Here is a 17476-nt window from a genome sequence, read left to right on the forward strand (position 1 = left end):
GCCTATATATACGTCTAGCTTCACAACAGCAGTACAAGAGAGAAAATCCCGAAGTCTTCTCTGTTCTTGAGTTTTGCGATTGCTTAGCAAAACTCAAGAGATTCAACTCGAAGTTGGGCTTCTTTGTATCCTGGGAGACGGTTCGCAGTACCTCATAACACCTTGATGTGAGGGCGAATTACGTCTTAAGGAAAGCGACGTTGTAACGCGCCTAGAAGTTCTAGCTCAAATACTATGATCCTTTTTCTTTTCATTAACATTAGTTGCACTTCCTACCAAAAAAAAAAAAACATTAGGTGCACTAGAGAGAGAAGAATTGAAAATTAGGCCTAACTGTTCTAGACTATAAAGGAGTCGATTTCTGATAAAGGAATCTTCGACAAAGTTTCCTTACATACATCTAGGTGTTTTTAATTGACTATTTAAACACTCAATGAGCTTGACAAAGCACCAGTGACGTAGAACCAAATGTTTGAATCATAGGTAGAACCATTTTCATCCACCCGGTTGAAAGATTCCTTATTTTTTGATTTGTAATGGGTGAAGATCTAGATTGTATCGTTGTTTTAGTTACATGAATTAATTTAAAAAGATTATAAACGCACAATGTTTTCCTGTATTTTTATCAAGTAAAATTAGACAAGGAGACACCCAATATACGAAGCTCCCACCATTGTGGGATTTGACAATCCAACTGTGTAGTCTTTCTCCTACTCTATTTCTCAACTAAAATCTACTTCCACGAAAGTCACAACAGAGCAACCTTACCATTGCACCATATGCCTTTTGTATTCTTATCCGGGTCTCTTTAGTATGATTTGAGTTTATATTTATTATCTGTTGCATCTAGATTTGCCTTCTTGAATGAATCAGAATGGAACCTTGATGGATCACCAAAACCTATTCACGAGACCGACAATTGAGTATGGAAAAAATCTAGGTAATCAGGAAGCTGTCTCCAGCAAGCAAGTCAAACCAGAAACAACACTGCTCCAAGGTTGCATTCTAAGAGTACCAAGTTGAGTAGCCAAGAGCTAGTAGGAAGTAAACGAGCATTACATCAAAAGGAGTAGGTGAGGTCTATATAGAATAACCTGACCAATGTGAGCCATCGAATAATCTAGCTGACATGAATTTCCTCTCTAGTATAAGTATTGGTCCGAGCATTTTGGCCCTGAGAATTGTGTTGCGAATTACTCAGTGCGTGTGATTTCATCCACAACAGATATGGTGCTGGATCTGTGAATCGGTTAACAGTACTAGATCTTCCCAAGCTTATCAACATTATATGCTTCATCTACATGTGCATGCACCGGGGTGACACAAGTCTGGGTTCTCTCAGGGGATTCCTGATCATCATTCAGGTACAGCCTATCATGTAAGGTCTTGGTCAAGCCCCCAATACATGTGCTCTGTCTTCTTGTCTGGTCAGCTTCTAAGTTTGTACTGGGATTCGAGGGCAACGCCCTATTGCATCTTGAATATTGCAGGTTTGGGAACATTGAGACATTGATCCAAGTTACTGAACAATCCTAAAAAAGTCATTAGATCCCAATAGTTGAAGCAGGTTAATGATTGGATAGGATTTAAGATTGTTAAATTTCAACCTTCTGGTTTCAACTCCCTTATTCAAAAGGCAAAAACAAATAATGTGGAGAAAAAAAATAGCTTCCTCTTTGCACATCCCCTACACAAGTCTTGGTTTGAGCAAATAGTACGAGCCAGGTTTATAACATCGGAAGAAGAAACTATCAAATGAAATATAATCAATTAAAAGTTAGAAAACATAGTTTGATATGCAGAAGTTTCATTTCACACCTTCCAGCAGTATCAATTCAAGGGTGATGATTCCATGGTGCTACACAGTGATAGCATTAGATTTATCCTCCCAAAACCCCAAATAAGGTATGTTGCACAAATGTTACTGTCTGAAGTTAGATATTAAGCCCAAAAAAATTCCAGCAGGTTAATGAGTAGAAAGATACAGAGTTCTTTGAAGGTATTAACACTACGAAACGCCAATGTGAGATTACATTAGTTGAAAACCACTTATCTTTGTCATTGGGTGGTTACACTCTTTGCAAGATTGCGAGGCTGGTCAACGTTGTATCCCCGTAAAACAGTGAGATGGTATGCCAACAACTGCCATGAGAAGAGTTTAGTCAAGAAATTTTTAAAACTTGCCAAAATGATGACAAGGAACAAAGGGGACATGTAAAATTATACTTCACATAGAATAGTGCACAGAAAATAAAATTGGTTTGAAAGAATGCCAAGCGCATTTTTTGTATGAACTACCTAAAAAGGTATATAATGATATAGTATTATACCTTCAGACGTTTTCTGGGCCTAGTTTTAAATTAGTCTAGTAGAAATATTCTAGGGTTTCCAGGGAAAAGCAGCCAAACACGAGATTTATCAGTGACTGGCAAGATCTGCTTGATTTATCAATTTAAGAAGGTGAAGTAATGGAAAACAAGATAAGAAAATCCAGACATTAGATCAGGTGCAGACAAATACAATTTGACATACTAATGTCGCTCAACAGCATTCCTGAAAAAGGAAGGAACACTAATAGTATGGGCAAAAAGAAAACAGATTTTCTTCAAGAATGAGGTTCTTCATGAATGACCTCAACGGCACTGCCAAATCTTAACGTGGCACCTAGCCATAGGAAATCACTGGAGTGGCCATATCATTCTTGAAAGAAGCTGACGAACTCCAATCACCTCATAAAAAGCTTAAAATCTAGCAGCTAGATAGATCTGGTCAAGTCGTTATTTCAACAATCTGTTTTCATCCTTGGCCTTGAGGAATAGTAAACTCACGATATTCTAGCAGTGGGTGGGTTTTTTAATGGGTGGGCTTTTTAACTTTTCGATAACCACCAAGTCATCGTCCAATGCAAGTAGTCTTGGCTTTGGTTCTACACCTAAAATGTACCACGGTCCTTTAATATTCATTACACTTATGATATCTATTTTCTCCCTCAGTTTCAAAAATGTTTTGTGCAAGAAGCCATAAACTGCTGAACAATAGAATTTTCAAGTCCAAACAGCAATAAGCTTTGGGCCACATGTGAACAGAAGCTTCCTGGTGGAGTGCCGCTTAGAGAAACAGAAGATATCGAAGAAGGATCTCAGAGTTGGAGGGGAAAAGCGAGCCATGCCACACTCAACTTGAGCAAAGCCCATTATCCACTTTCTATTTTCAAACTTGTCCCTTTTGTTGAGTACATGCAATTATGTCAAGACAGAAAAATAGACTCCCAATCATATCCTAATACTGAAATAAAATGGAAGTCTAACACTGTAGACGCATTCCAAAAGTAAAGCATGATGACATAAAGACATAAAATCTAACTAAACTACTAAGAGCCCTTGTTAGATAAAATACCAACCCCCCCCCCCAGCAGTGCAACCAAAATCAAGTGCTACCATTTGTCTATCTTTGGAGGTCACCCCACCAACAAAACCCCAAGTTCCAACAGTCTTTCTTCAGACAGATCTTACAAGAGCCCATCCCCAATAACCTATATCTACATCAATCCATCCTTCTCCAACATTATGCATCATCTTCATTCACCTCCCTCCAGGTTCATTCCAAGTTTCATAGCAATACAACCATTGGAACCCTGGATCTTGACAGCAAGAAATTAATACCATAACCCCAAAACCATAAAAACCTGTGACAAACTGACAATTCAAGAATTAATATATCAGGCCACCGGGATTCTATGAAACTTGAAACAATCCTTTGTACACCCTACCATCTTGTTCAGAACTCTCATCACCAAGACCCTTTCTTCTTGACCTCATGGTACACCATGTTACCTTAAAACTGATTTTTCAACTAACCCATAGTTTTCCTAAAGTTTTTTGGTCCTTGTACAGATCTTGGCTATTCGCACTCAATCCTAATGAGGCTACACCAACAGTAACTACTAATATCTGCATGTATGTATTAAGTTAAAGTGTAAACTAAAAACCTCAAAAGAAATACCTGCAATGGGACTATGTTGATTACAGGTTGAAGACAATCCTCAACCTGAGGTACTTCAATTACACGACAAGATCCACTGGGAAATGCCAATGACGCCTCTCCTTTTGAACACATCACTATTAGACGTCCTTTGCGAGCATGAAGCTGCTGGATAACTGACTGCTGCTTGCTGTCAGAATTACCAAGATGTCTTAATTAAACAACAGAGAAAATCTCAAGTAAAAAATATGTTAATAATTAATACAGCACACCTGAAGCAAGCATCATGAGTTGCAATAACAACAATGGGGAGATTTTCGTCCACCAAAGCTAATGGACCATGTTTCATTTCACCAGCAATTATGCCTTCACTATGCATCAGTGCGACCTCTTTCACTTTTAGTGCACCTTCTAGAGCTGTTGCATAGTTGTAACCTCTTCCGAACACAAGAAGGGACTGCTCAGCCATTAACAAATTTGCCAGATCCTTTATTTCCTCATCTAGCTTTAGAACCTCTCTGACTTTATCTGCATACCAAAAACCATTATATGGAAAGACTTGAGAAGTACTATGTTTTCTTGTCACAAATAGGAAGTTCCAGGTTTATCCTGTAAAAAATACAATAAAAATGAGTCAACAGAAACGTACTTGGCAGATCAACCAGACCATCTATGATAGCTTCTCTTCTAGCTTGATTAGAGATTGTATCACCTCCAATTGCTAGAGCCAACATGGCCATCACTACAATCTGACTAGTGTATGCCTGAGCAAAAGCAAGGAAGGAAAAAGCAAGCAAAACAAAAGCACAATATAAATTGAATTGAAAACTTCAGAATATCAATCAAACTAATGATCAAAGAGAAAGAAAGTTTTACCTTGGTACTAGCCACACCAATCTCACATCCAGCATTTATATGAACCCCACAATGTGTATTCCTGGAAATTGCACTACCAACAGTATTTGTTATTCCAACACATAATGCTCCATTTTCTTGAGCATAATGTAAAGCATGTAATGTGTCTGCAGTTTCACCAGATTGACTAACAAATACAGCAGTATCTTCTCTGTATATGGGACCTTGTCTGTCCAGCAAATCACTTGCAACTTCCAAGGTTACAGGGATACCTTTGATTTCCAGAAAAAGCGTTGATGGTTAAGCAATATTAGAAGCATCCTCAATTAAATTTATATTTCTTGTTGCAATAACTATTTGAGCTCACCAGAAAGCTCTTCCAAAATTGGTCTTGCAGCTAAGGCAGCATTATAGCTCGTACCGCAACCAATAAAAACAATTCGCCTGCTCCTCCTAATTGTCTTAAGGTGATCCTTCAGTCCACCCAAAAGGACACTCTTGGCTATGCAGGAACCTTCACGTATAAGCCGTCCCCTCATTGTGGTTCTTAAAGACTCTGGTTGCTCATGAATTTCTTTCTGCATGTAATGCTCATAATTTCCTTTGTTTATTTGCTCAACCTCCATGTCAAGAACAGATAATGCACGTTGTACAGATGCTGGTCTAGTAACGCTGCCACTATGTTTATCTTTTCCATGATTAGACCTCAATATTGTCACAACTCCATCCTGGAATCATCAATACGAGAAATGGATGGGATTTTATCCATCGTATCTAGACAATCTTGTTTCTCTAATATGAAGAAGTAAGAAGCTATTGCAATTGCTGGAAATACTAGGCAAAGGCACAAACATAGAGGGTAAATTGATTGTTGCCATAGAATGATACCTTGATTAAATTATTTAATATTTTTTCCTATTATTATTATAAAAATTGTAAATAGAAGGCAGTTCTAACTTTTATGCTCTCATATTCTGAATAATATTAGCATACAAAAGTAACTAGCTGAGAGGTGTGACATAAGAATAAAATTCTTCACCAAGTGAAAGGGATGGGGGGGGTATTGATGACGATCTCTTGCATGAGGAAACCGGATGAGGTGTACTAGATACAACGGTAGGCAGGATGGTTCAAGATCAACATAGGAAGCTCAATCAGTGAGCCTTGCAAGAGATCCTAGCTTAGGGTGTTGATTAAAAACTCTAACGCAAAGGTGATATAGGTGTTCAAGGTGTTCCCAGGGGTGAAGATCAACTTCGAAGCAGAATTTGAGGCATTTATTCGAAGTATTGAAAAAGTCAAAGGAGGTGGGATTGGGAAGGGCTTTGGATAGAATGCGACTCGGCAGCACTTGTCGTTCTGGTACACAGAAGAATTAACTGTCATGCTTTACCATGAAGAGATGTTTAGAGCTCAAAAGAGATACAATGGAAAGTTCTGCATTGCTTTCTTGAAGCGAATCCAATAGCAGATTACTTAGCTTCAAAGGCAGCAAAGGATCAATTGTACTCTCTAGTGGAAACTTGGCCCAGGTCAATAAAGCTGGAGCTGGAAAGGGATGCACCAGAGACTCCTCATTCGCGTTCTGGAATTGTAGGGTGGCCTCATCGATTTGCAGCAAAATGGTTTTGCTGAGTTAAATCTGAAGCACAAGATGTAATGTAACTGTAGCTTTTCCCTTTTTAAAAGGGGGGGGGGGGGAAATACAGTGCATGGGTACAGTAATTGTAGTTGGATATGTGTCTAATTCTGTTTTTGCAACATATGGTTTTTCTCTTCCTATTTTATGTATGCCAGTACCAACCAGAAGGTCAGAGATTGGTAGAATGGAAAAGTTGATTGTGATTCAAGTAGCCTATGGGCTCTTTCAAACCTTTTTTACCCCCTCTCCCTTTTTCTTCTTATGCATCTCTCCCATCAACAGTAATTTCCTTTAAGCTTCACTGTTCTCCTTAGTGGCCCTCCACCAAAAACTCCAACTGGAAAGGTACTACTACAGAACATCCTGGCAATATATTCTCAACATCATGAAGAAGATGACGTCCAATTGAATGGCTTCCTAAGAGGGCAGGGGGGAGAAGTTTGACAAGCACAAGGCTCTTGCCACTGCAGGGTATAGGGAAGGTCACAATGTATGCAGCCTTAACCCTGCTCTTGCAGAGAGGCTGTTTCGATACTGAAACCCAAGACCACTTGATCATAATGCATCAACTATTAGCGTTGCACCAAGGCCAAAGTTCGACAATGAATGTGACTAAAACATAACTGCAGTGTATCAATTTCAGAAGTAATAATCTACCAGGCCACTCAGAAAAGAAAATGAAACCAAGAAAAGAAAAACCATTGCAAAGATTCCAGAACAAGGGCACCTTGATATGCACAACTTCACCATCCTCAATCACCAAAACTTTTTTTGTGTGCTCAACAACAGCATTGGCGTCACTAGAAAAGAAGAATTCCTTTGGCTCATCATTATTTGGAAGGAACTTAGGATCATAAAGTGGTTCACTGTTTGACTTCTCATTTAGTTCCTGGAAAACAATATACAAGAGCTGAAGTTACTTGGATGAAATGACAATAAATTATGTACACAACACCAAAAAATTTCAGATATCATTGCATAAGCAATCAATCTGCATAAATAAAGGTCTTATACATGCCGATGATAAACCCATTTTTATACACCACTATCATTTGCCACATGGACACAATAATTTGGCATTTTGACAAATGGATGGAAGAAACCCTCTGATAGGCCACAAGCAAAATTTGGTTGCCCAGCTCAACCAATAATACACTACATATGCAATTTTCCCCTTCTTATTAAAACAGTCCACAAAGAAAACTTAGCACACAATTTGAAAACCACCATAATATGAGGGTGGGTTGAGAGAGAAGCCTATGGAGTAAAGGCAGAGTCCCTTGAGATTGAATAGAACAGTGCTGGATTATAGATCATACGTGCACCGGTTAATGGGAAATGAGCCTCACTGTAATTGCAACAGCAGGGAACAAAATTATGTCATTCGATCCAATCAAAAGCTACAGAAGTAAATATACAAAGAAAGAGAAGGAGAAATAAGTAGATGACTTAATGAAGGTGACGTCAAATTAATATTTTCCAACTAAGGAAGAAAGTATAAACTACAAGTGAGGTTAGACAGATTTTGTTGGTCTCGTTATAACCAAGCCGAGAACTTCCCATCCAGAGTGGAGGCTTGGAAATGTTTCCATCCCACTCAACAATCAATGGGGCCAACTATGCTAACTTCAAATTAACAGGATTTGAGTTTGCTGATGCACAGGCCAAGTTGAAGGTATAACACAGAGGAAGTGTCTAATATTTGAGAATTATAAAGGACAATATGTATATATACCTAGATATAGTAGAAAAAACTAAAGTAAGACTAACAAGTAACGAAACTAAAAATCTCACCTGAATTTCTGATTTGGATTGCCTTTTATCCTTGTATAATTAGTAGGCAATGATAACAGTGAGAAGATAGAACGGGGAAAAGTAGAAGATAATAAAAGATAGGTGGATGTGACAGAATTTAGGAGTTCTCAACTAGAAGAGAAGAAAAAAGGAGGGAAAGAAACAAGAACAGATCAACAGGAAAGGAATAAAATTTATCAAAAAGAAAAATTTTAGGATGAAAGAACTGAAGAAGGGGCAGGTTCACACATAACTCTGAATTAAAAAATAAAATAAAATCAAATAAAATCCACCAAATCGACTTTATAACATGGGGATTTGCATACAACCTAGACACCGCAAAACAGTAGAATAGACATAGGATTCATAATTACTAATACTCAATTGATTCCACGTAAAACTTCTACTTAACTACTTAGTCCGAGTCCTTAAAAGTCACAACACAGCTAGAGGCCTCACTAGGAGCTACCAGTGAATAGTGACAAAACCCCTGTTTGAGATCTTATACTGGCCGAAAACTGAACCCAAAGTGTTGTTCTACGGACTGGATCTTGAGTTAAATATTTTTGGGCCCATTTTTCCATACCCAGTCATATTTATCCAGCCAATCTAAAAGCTGCTGCGTCTATAATTCAGTTAACAGTTCTCTCCAGAAGTATAGGTTGAGTAGAATCTATAGTAAAGAAGGTTCTTCCTGTCATGGTTAGTGAAAATCATAAATCTCATAAGCATAAAGAACTTATTATAGGAATGGCTCCAAGAAAGCTCAGACTGGCTGCAGTCTTCCAATCCATAAATGCACGGGCAACCAGATGAGCCCCAGGATCAGTTAATTAAAAAAAAAATTCAAATAAGCATGAAATTAATTATTAATTAAGGTGGAAAAGCATAAAGCTTCAAAAAAAAAAAAGCATGCACAAATATTCAGCATGATTTGAAGTTTGAGAAGGCCTGGATAAATTGACTGTCACAAGCCAAAATCAATACATGGCCCGTGAAAATATAATCTGGCATGATGCCTTGAACTATGTAATTTCAGCTTATGACTCATGATATCATTAAATGAAGACAGAAGAGTGGTCAAAGAAGCTTAATATTTGCCAGATCAAGATAATTAGAATGCAGACATAACTTACTCTGACACCAAGGATTAATGGACTGCCACGTTTGCAAGCAATTAACTCATTTGGATAATGCCGACTTTTAAATATAAGTGCATATGCTCCTTCCAAATGCCTCATGACTTCAAGGACAACTTGACTAAATGTTACACTCTCATCATCTGCAGTATGACCACTTGAAAGGTAAAACAGAGGTAGACATATATCCAATATACCTACAAAGCTCACTGTGTTTTTATGAGCATAGATATAATATTTGGTCAATGATGTACAAAACAACCTATTTACGGCAGTGATATCTGCCATAAATTTCTAGATCAGCAAAGCCGAGTAGTTCCATATTATCAGTTAAGTTACAGCTCTAAACATGAAGAAAGTGAGTTCAATTAAAAAGTGAGTCACGAGTTACAAAAATTATAGAAATGCCATGAATGTTCCATTACAGCTAAATGGCACATCCACAACATTATAAAACTACGAACCGGCTCTTTTGCAATCTCTAGTACGGATTACAATATGAAATTTGACCAGACAAAAAGTTGTGAGTTCCTCCATTGAAGTTTGTCCCACATCTATAAAACATGAACCTTGGAGACAAGAAGATCAACTGCCATTAGCAAGCCATTACACTTTTCCAGTGACATTTTCTATTTCATGCATTGTAAAGGGGGGGGGGGGATGCAACAACTTCAGTCGACATTCTTAAAAGGATTCATAATCTCAAAAATCTGAATAAAAACATAGAGGGCATTGTTCTCCCAGTACCTCCTGCTTCATTTGCCTTGTCAAAAACAAATTTTGCAAGTTTGGGAATGACTTGTGTGTCTGTTTCAGAGTCGAATGTAAAGCCATGCCGAAGTAGTGTTTCTTTTAAAACCTGATATTTACAATAAGCAAACACTAACTTTAGTTAATGCATCAAAATTACTTTGTTTTCAAGGTTGTCATAAGAGGAACTAAAAACAAAAATATCCATTTGTGTGTTTATAAAATTGTTTCATGCTTTGTGACTGACGGATTTTAAATTGAAGAAATGAAGTTGGATGACTGTTAGCAAACAAAAACATATACCATGTAATATAGATTATAGACTATACAAGCATGAGTCGACCCACAACTGCTCTAGATACTGTTCTAGAAAATTTTGGCGGTTGTTTAGATAAATGGTAGTAGAGAGAAATCAGCAATAACCTGTCCAGATTCCACCCCTGCCCCCCACCCTCTCCCTCTCTTCCCCCCTAAATCAAGCCTGCATACTTGGGCGACTCTGATGCAGAGCTGTGGGCATACCGAACGGAGAAGAAGAAAGCTGCAGACCAGCACAATTATGACTCAGTTGTTTTTGTCTTTGCTTTGAGTCTTCTAATGAACCGTTCACCATAATCAACAGCTAAACATATTAACCCATTTACCATATCCAATGGTTCAACAAATGGATCAACCCATTTAACTATCAATATCCTTAATAAATGGATTATGCAAATTATAGAACTAAATCAAGCCACATCACATCATAATCAACCAACCGATGATTCTTTTTTTTTTAACTTATTTTCCTTCCAAAACCAACAATTGGTGCAGTGAGCGTGGAACGAAGATGTGACCTTCAGATAAATAAGAAAAAGCCACCACAAAAATCAGTAAAACAATCCTGTTGAACAAGATCCTACTTTGTGGCTTTAGAAAAAACTGGTTCAGAAGCTGAATAGCTTAGGATTCTTATATCAGGTATACCTTTATGGCCAAGACTAATGCCTTCTATTTATTTGTATTATGACAATCAAGCGGCAATTGCAAAGGCAAAAAATGAGGAATGTCCTGGTAAAAAGAGACATACCTCTAATGCATAACCTAATAAAACAATACATAAATGATGGTACCATTGCTTTTGACTATGTTAAGTCAAAGGAGAATGTGGCTGATACGCCTACAAAGATACAAGTATCAAGGTTACTCAAGCAACATCTAAAGGAATAGGCTTAAGGTCCGTGATTCATGAGTCTAGGTGATGGACACCCAACCTATGTGTAGGAAGTTCCTAGAATTAGATTCAATGGGTAACAGCGAAAACATTGATTGACTTGTTAGCTACTAGTGTTGCATATTCTAGTTAGATTAAAATATAATAATAATAATTAGTACTTACCACAATGAAAGGAGGGTGAGTTGTAAGACTCTTAGTTACCCAAGAAGTTCATTTAATATGAGGGTATGTTACTGCGGTACATACTAGATGGCTAGCCAAAGTGAATGTAGAGAGGTGAGGCAACCTATAAAGATAATTTCAAGGGCAATTTTTCTGGGACGGGGCCTAAATGAATGTCCAAATTGAAATTAAAAGGATAAGTCAGAGAGGTCGAATGGAAGAATACTAATTAGTAAGGCAGTCGACCACACAAATGAGGAAAGGTTCAAGAGGTTTGACTTCCCGTACTCTGTGGTGTGATTTACTAAACCTAGGGTATGTTCAAGCCCAAAAGACATATATGACGAGTATTCTATTAGTCTAAAGTGCTCGATTTGTTTGTTTTACTGGTTTTATCTTTCCTCGATTGTATTTTATCATTATTGTGTTCTATTGGTTTACCGTTATGTTTTTTGAAACTTGTGGGGGAATTTTGGGTTTTGGAAGGAAAATAAGCTTCAAAAAACCTCATTGGTCAGTTGATTATGATAATGGCATGGCTTGATTCGAGTCTATAATTTGTGTATCCATTTATTATGGATATGGATAGTTAAATGGGTTAATCCATTTAGGATCTTGTATATCCATTGGATATGGTAAGTGGGTTGATCCATTTAGCTGTTGGACTATAGTGAATGGGTTGATTCATTTAGGATCCATATCCATTAGGTTCCAACCCAAGATAGGTGTCTCTTTGAGACTAATAGATGCATATGGCATTTCTTCAACCCAAGAAGTGTCTCTTGGGGAAGACATGTCTTTTCCACCAAGAGGTGTACCCTTCCACCAAGACGTTTCATTCTTCTATAAATAGAGGATCAATCCAAGGGTTCATGGTTCACCAAGAGGTTTTATTCCTTTATAAATAGAGGATCCCTCCAAGGTATCATTACACCTCCACCAAGAGGTTTCATTCCTCTATAAATAGAGGATCACTCCAAGGTTTCATTCCTCTCTCTCATTTTAACTTAAATAACCACAAATATGATGTCCTTTCACAATTTGAGCACTGCCTTGAAGAACTCTAATGGGCTATTAGTAGACGCAGTGCTCGTCTACTATAGGAAGCAACTACAGCCGCTGTATCTTGGAGGCCAATTCACATTCAACCCAGAAGCACTACTAGGGTCGCCTGTGGTCTTAAGAAAGTGTCCATCGTCGCACCTCAGCCTAACCATCTTGTTAGTTTCTTAGTTTCTTATACACTTCCATAATACAATTGCTAAACGAGTAAGTCTTGACCATACTGAAGAACTCTTTTATTCACAACACTATCTAATATCGAATATCCTAATCAAACTCATACTGAATTCAACTACTAATTCCGTAACAAGCATCAAACCCCCCCCCCCACCAAAAAAAAAACCTTCATGGGCTTATAAATTAAGTTCATTACAACAATAAACCCAAAAACAGAAAGAAGCCTAATATCTGTAGAACCCACCAATGGGTTAATTCCTGGCTCAATGAGCAATCATGTCAATATTTATAGCCACACTGACTAACTGCATCAATACTTGTCTCCCTTTTACTTATGTCATTGCACATGTTGCTGACCAGAGGTTTAACCTTTAACTCAACTTATTTCCCATTCTTTTTATAGTACGATTTTATTTGCATGACAACTGTAGGATCATTTCACTATCTATTGGCTGTTCTCTATTGTTAGCTGAAAATTTTAGGAACTAGGACAGCATTAATTTCTTTTTTTTTAATGAATACATAAATTCATTACCAAAGGAAAGGAAGAAGAAGAGAGAGAATACAAGGCCGAACCGTGCCTCAAACAAGAGCAATGAAGCAGCACCAAGCATTGCAGCAAGCTAAAGAGAGTGAGCTAAGGAAAATGAAGCAGATAGGCGCTAGTGAATAGACCAAAACAAGGCCAAACAGCCTAGCTAGATTGGCCAAAACTTAGTGATTTGGTCTGTTCTTTTTTCTTCTTCCTTGGAGACTTCAAATTTGTGATAAAGTCCCCATCCACTTGGGAACACGCCTTGGTGATTCAGTTACTTCTCCTACATCCTTCACGATCATTGACACCATCCAGATCCACAGCATATGGAGGGGTAGAGTCTTCAATCTCGGAAATATTCTCAGAGGTATCTACAGCATTTATTATTTTCAGAACCTTTTATAGATTTTCATTTGATTACATGTTAAGTTGTCGTAGATTCCCTCCCCCATGTTTCCCTATTAAATTTTTGTATAGTCTCTCATATTAGCTTAGGATATTATTTTGATCATTGTTTATTATCATCTATAATGCATATTTACTCATTATATGCTGCCGCTCCACCCTTGTTTAGTGTTTTCCTTTAGGACATCTCCCCCAGCTAGAAAACACCTAACCAACCCTTGTAGAACCCCTGATCCTCACCTTTCCCTCTAAACCAGAGACCACTGAAACACCATAATTCCCTAGGGTTTATTTTTTGAATTTCGTTTGCCAACCTAAACTTCGAGTTGGTTCCATTTAAGAACTTGGCATTGGCCCTTAATCAAATTGAGCCTACATACTGCTAGGAAAACACATGCATTAATATGATACTTCACCACAAATTGACTCAGCCACAGACAACATAAATTGCTACCAGATTGGACAAGGAAATGTGCTTTGCCAAAATATGGTGCTCACCAGTCAACAACAACAACTCAACTTTATCCTAACTAAAAGCGTTCAGCTACATGAATCCATTAAAAAGTAGGAAAATGAAAATATGAGACAAGGAAAGAGAGATGGAAAATAAAGAAAAATCATAGGAAGAGGAAATATGATAGCTCAGATCTCAGCTACATGATGTCGGCAATCCCCCAATAGATTCGATTGAGATCATAAATGGTACAAGACCACGGATTTGCATGTCATTCTTTTACCAATCATTTTCCAAGAAATGATAGCTCAGGTAATCAGGAAGAACTCAGCTACATGACATCAGCAGTGCCGCCAATAGGTTCAATTTGAGATCATAAATGGTACAAGACCTAGGGTTCGCATGTCATTCTTTAAACTTATCTATCATCTTCCAAGAAATGATAGCTCAGGTAATCAGCAAGATCTCAGCTACTTGATGCCGTAATGTTGATCATTGCCCTTCAATAGGTTCTATTTGAGATTATAAATTGTGCAGGAGTAACAGGACCTGGGGTTTGCACGTCATTCTTTTGAGTTATCAATCATCTTCCAATAGATAGTCCCTCTTAGTGATGCATAACCACTGGAGGTACATTAAACCTGTTAGTGCATATTCCCAAGTGATACCTTTCTGAAGAAAAATTACATAAGAACATTGAAGGTAAATTAGAACTCATCCATATAAGTTACACACGGCCAGTCATTCCATAAAACCAAATTACAGTTTCCAACCCACAATCACCTTCTAAGTACTTATGCTCTACCAGCCAAATGATACCAACAAAGATATCATATTTGACTACTGGACACAGTTATCTAGGTTGACAGGTTAAAAGAAGAAGCTCAACAAAGAAATAAAGGTTAAATAAGGACAACTATAACATGTGAGGCATGAGTTACTCCAACTTAGATTATTTGGTCATAAAACCAATGATTAAGCTAGTAAATTTAGACGCATTCTCTAAACACTGATATTTGTTTTTAAAATGGAAAATCTAACAAAGAATACAATTAACTAGAGGATGAGCGACAGTGCATTTTCTACAAGGCAAACCAGGAAGAAGAAGAAGAAGGGGAACAACAGAAGGTCGCAGTCTACCTCATAATTGGTAACAATGCCATTATGAACAACCAAGAATTCGTTTCCAGAACCAGAAGACTGAGGATGACTATTTCTGGGCGCTGGCTCGCCATGAGTTGCCCAACGGGTGTGTGCAATTCCAGCATGAACACGAAAAGACTCCTCCAAATTCAAATCCGTAGCAGCAACCTCTGTAAGCATAAACATTTAGTTCATCTTCAGCAGCATTATCATTATCCTAAACTCTACCGCTGAACTCAAAGTCAATTCAAAAACATCAAAGAAAATTATGCAAAGACATCTGAGATTATACTAAGTAAACCCCAAGAATCCCAAAAATTTCTGCGTACCCCAGAAACGAAAAGCTTTACACATATCAGAATAATCAAAACCTGGAAGTTATTTTTTTAAAACCAACAGTAAAAACTAAAATCTAATGCCAAAATTCTCCCAGAAACAACTAAAGACATAGAAACCAAATTCTAATGAACAAATCGAAAGATCGAATATGAAAAATCAAAGGTGGTTAGTTACCTTCGTAAACAGATTTAACGAGATTCTCGATTTTGCCTTCCTGGCGGAAAACAAGAGGACAAAGGGAGTTAGAAACTGAAGCTAGATCGGAGGAATCGATTGAAATCCCAGAAGAATCGTAGCCTCTGTACTCCAAACGCCTTAACCCATTGAAAAGAACTTCGAGAATGTATCTTCTCTCTCTGTGGACATTGTAATTCAAATATGCAAAGATTCCACACATTCTGTCTGATCCTGATCTTTAACTCTATATGCTTAACTTTGTCAGTTGTGAGAAGAGCAGAAGGAGCGATCAGAAAGATGGTAGAAGTGGGGGGAGGAGAGTGGAGGGAAGCGGTCGGTTTCCTTCCTACTTTTAGAGACAAAGATCCCAAGTTAACCGTTAACGTCAACGCCAACTTAAAAATTTAGTATAACGCAAATTATATCTTTCAAAGTTTTACAAACGATGTACAAGCCTGAGCACTATACTAGGCCTCTGGTGGGACTCCGCTAACGGTATCAACATTTGCGCTAGTAGTGTACAAGGCTAATGCTTGCATAGGTCACACTCGAAAAAGTCCAAACATTGTGTAGCGGGGGCTACTGCATCCCCTCTTTTTCTTTACCAAAAAAAAAGTCCTGCACTGACTCTTGGCAAGGAGAGCCCTATCGTTGATTGTGTCTATCAAGCCACACATTTTGGGCAATTGATTGGAATTTCAGTCAAAATTTTGATCTCGACCATCGAAATTCAATGGTCGAGATCGAAATCTAGACCAAAATTTTGGATCTAATAACCAGTAATGCGCATGACCCAAGCTTTTTCCACCGTTGAGCGGCTTAAGCCTTCTATACAGGGAGCAGTATGTGCTCCATGACTCTTTTTTACCACAATTTTTATTGGGGCTTACATTTTGATAATAATAAATAATAGAGCAAATTGCACTCACCCCAAAATGGGGGCCTTAAAGCACTGACATCCCACTTTATATTTAAAAAGTATAGAAACCTCAAAATTGAATTTTAATTGGACATATTTTGTCAAATTTATCATTGAAAATAGTTAAATAATTGTTTTTCAAAAATATCCCAACAATAAATGGTGTCTAAAAGGTTTTCAGTAACAAATTGGACAAATATATCCAATGAAAATCCAGTTTTGGGGTCTTTGTACTTTTTAAACATAAAATGGGGTGACCATCATTTAAGGCCTCCATTTTAAGGTGCTAGTGTAATTTGTTCTAAATAATAAAATAACTTAAAGGTAAAACCTATTGTGGGTCTTATATGGATTCCACTCAAATTTGTGGTGAAAGAAGCATTGGGGAGCACATACTGCTCCTCGCTCCCTTGACAACAAGGTGATCCCAACTCCCTACCGTTAATGAGTGCCACAATTTGGCCCCAATCCACTCCTCAGATTCTTGATTAGGCTAGCTAGGTTTTTACACTCATTTTAGTTAATGAAATATGTTTTCTACCGAAAAAAATGAAACAAAAAAAATTATTTTTAGAAAAATTACAGATTACAAGCTTTAGTAAGGTTTAACCTCCAAGTTGCACGTTTGAGTGCCCTAAATTATAAATTGTACACTTTAGTAATTACAAGTTGCACAATCCTAACATTTCATCTATGATTTCGTTAAGTCATGAGTAGAATGACCAT

The 17476-nt window shown here is 37.6% G+C and overlaps 1 protein-coding gene across 1 annotated transcript; it reads right to left on the reverse strand.

Moving 5' to 3' along the window:
• Positions 1 to 1941: 1941 nt before the first annotated feature.
• LOC148999139 (glutamine--fructose-6-phosphate aminotransferase [isomerizing] 1-like) lies at positions 1942 to 16209 on the reverse strand. Its single transcript, XM_089141441.1, has 11 exons — positions 15829 to 16209; positions 15313 to 15485; positions 10159 to 10270; positions 9409 to 9554; positions 7206 to 7367; positions 5204 to 5564; positions 4858 to 5108; positions 4631 to 4745; positions 4254 to 4509; positions 4003 to 4171; positions 1942 to 2142 (listed from the first exon to the last, which is right to left on the reverse strand). Exons 1-11 carry the CDS (start codon positions 16049 to 16051, stop codon positions 2059 to 2061), a joined length of 2052 nt encoding a protein of 683 aa, XP_088997567.1. The 5' UTR covers positions 16052 to 16209; the 3' UTR covers positions 1942 to 2058.
• Between the last annotated feature and the right edge of the window lie 1267 nt (positions 16210 to 17476).

Source organism: Hakea prostrata, unplaced genomic scaffold, assembly GCF_041222555.1.
Source record: "Hakea prostrata isolate BN-2017 unplaced genomic scaffold, UWA_Hpros_2 contig_35, whole genome shotgun sequence".
NCBI classification, from domain to species: Eukaryota; Viridiplantae; Streptophyta; class Magnoliopsida; order Proteales; family Proteaceae; genus Hakea; species Hakea prostrata.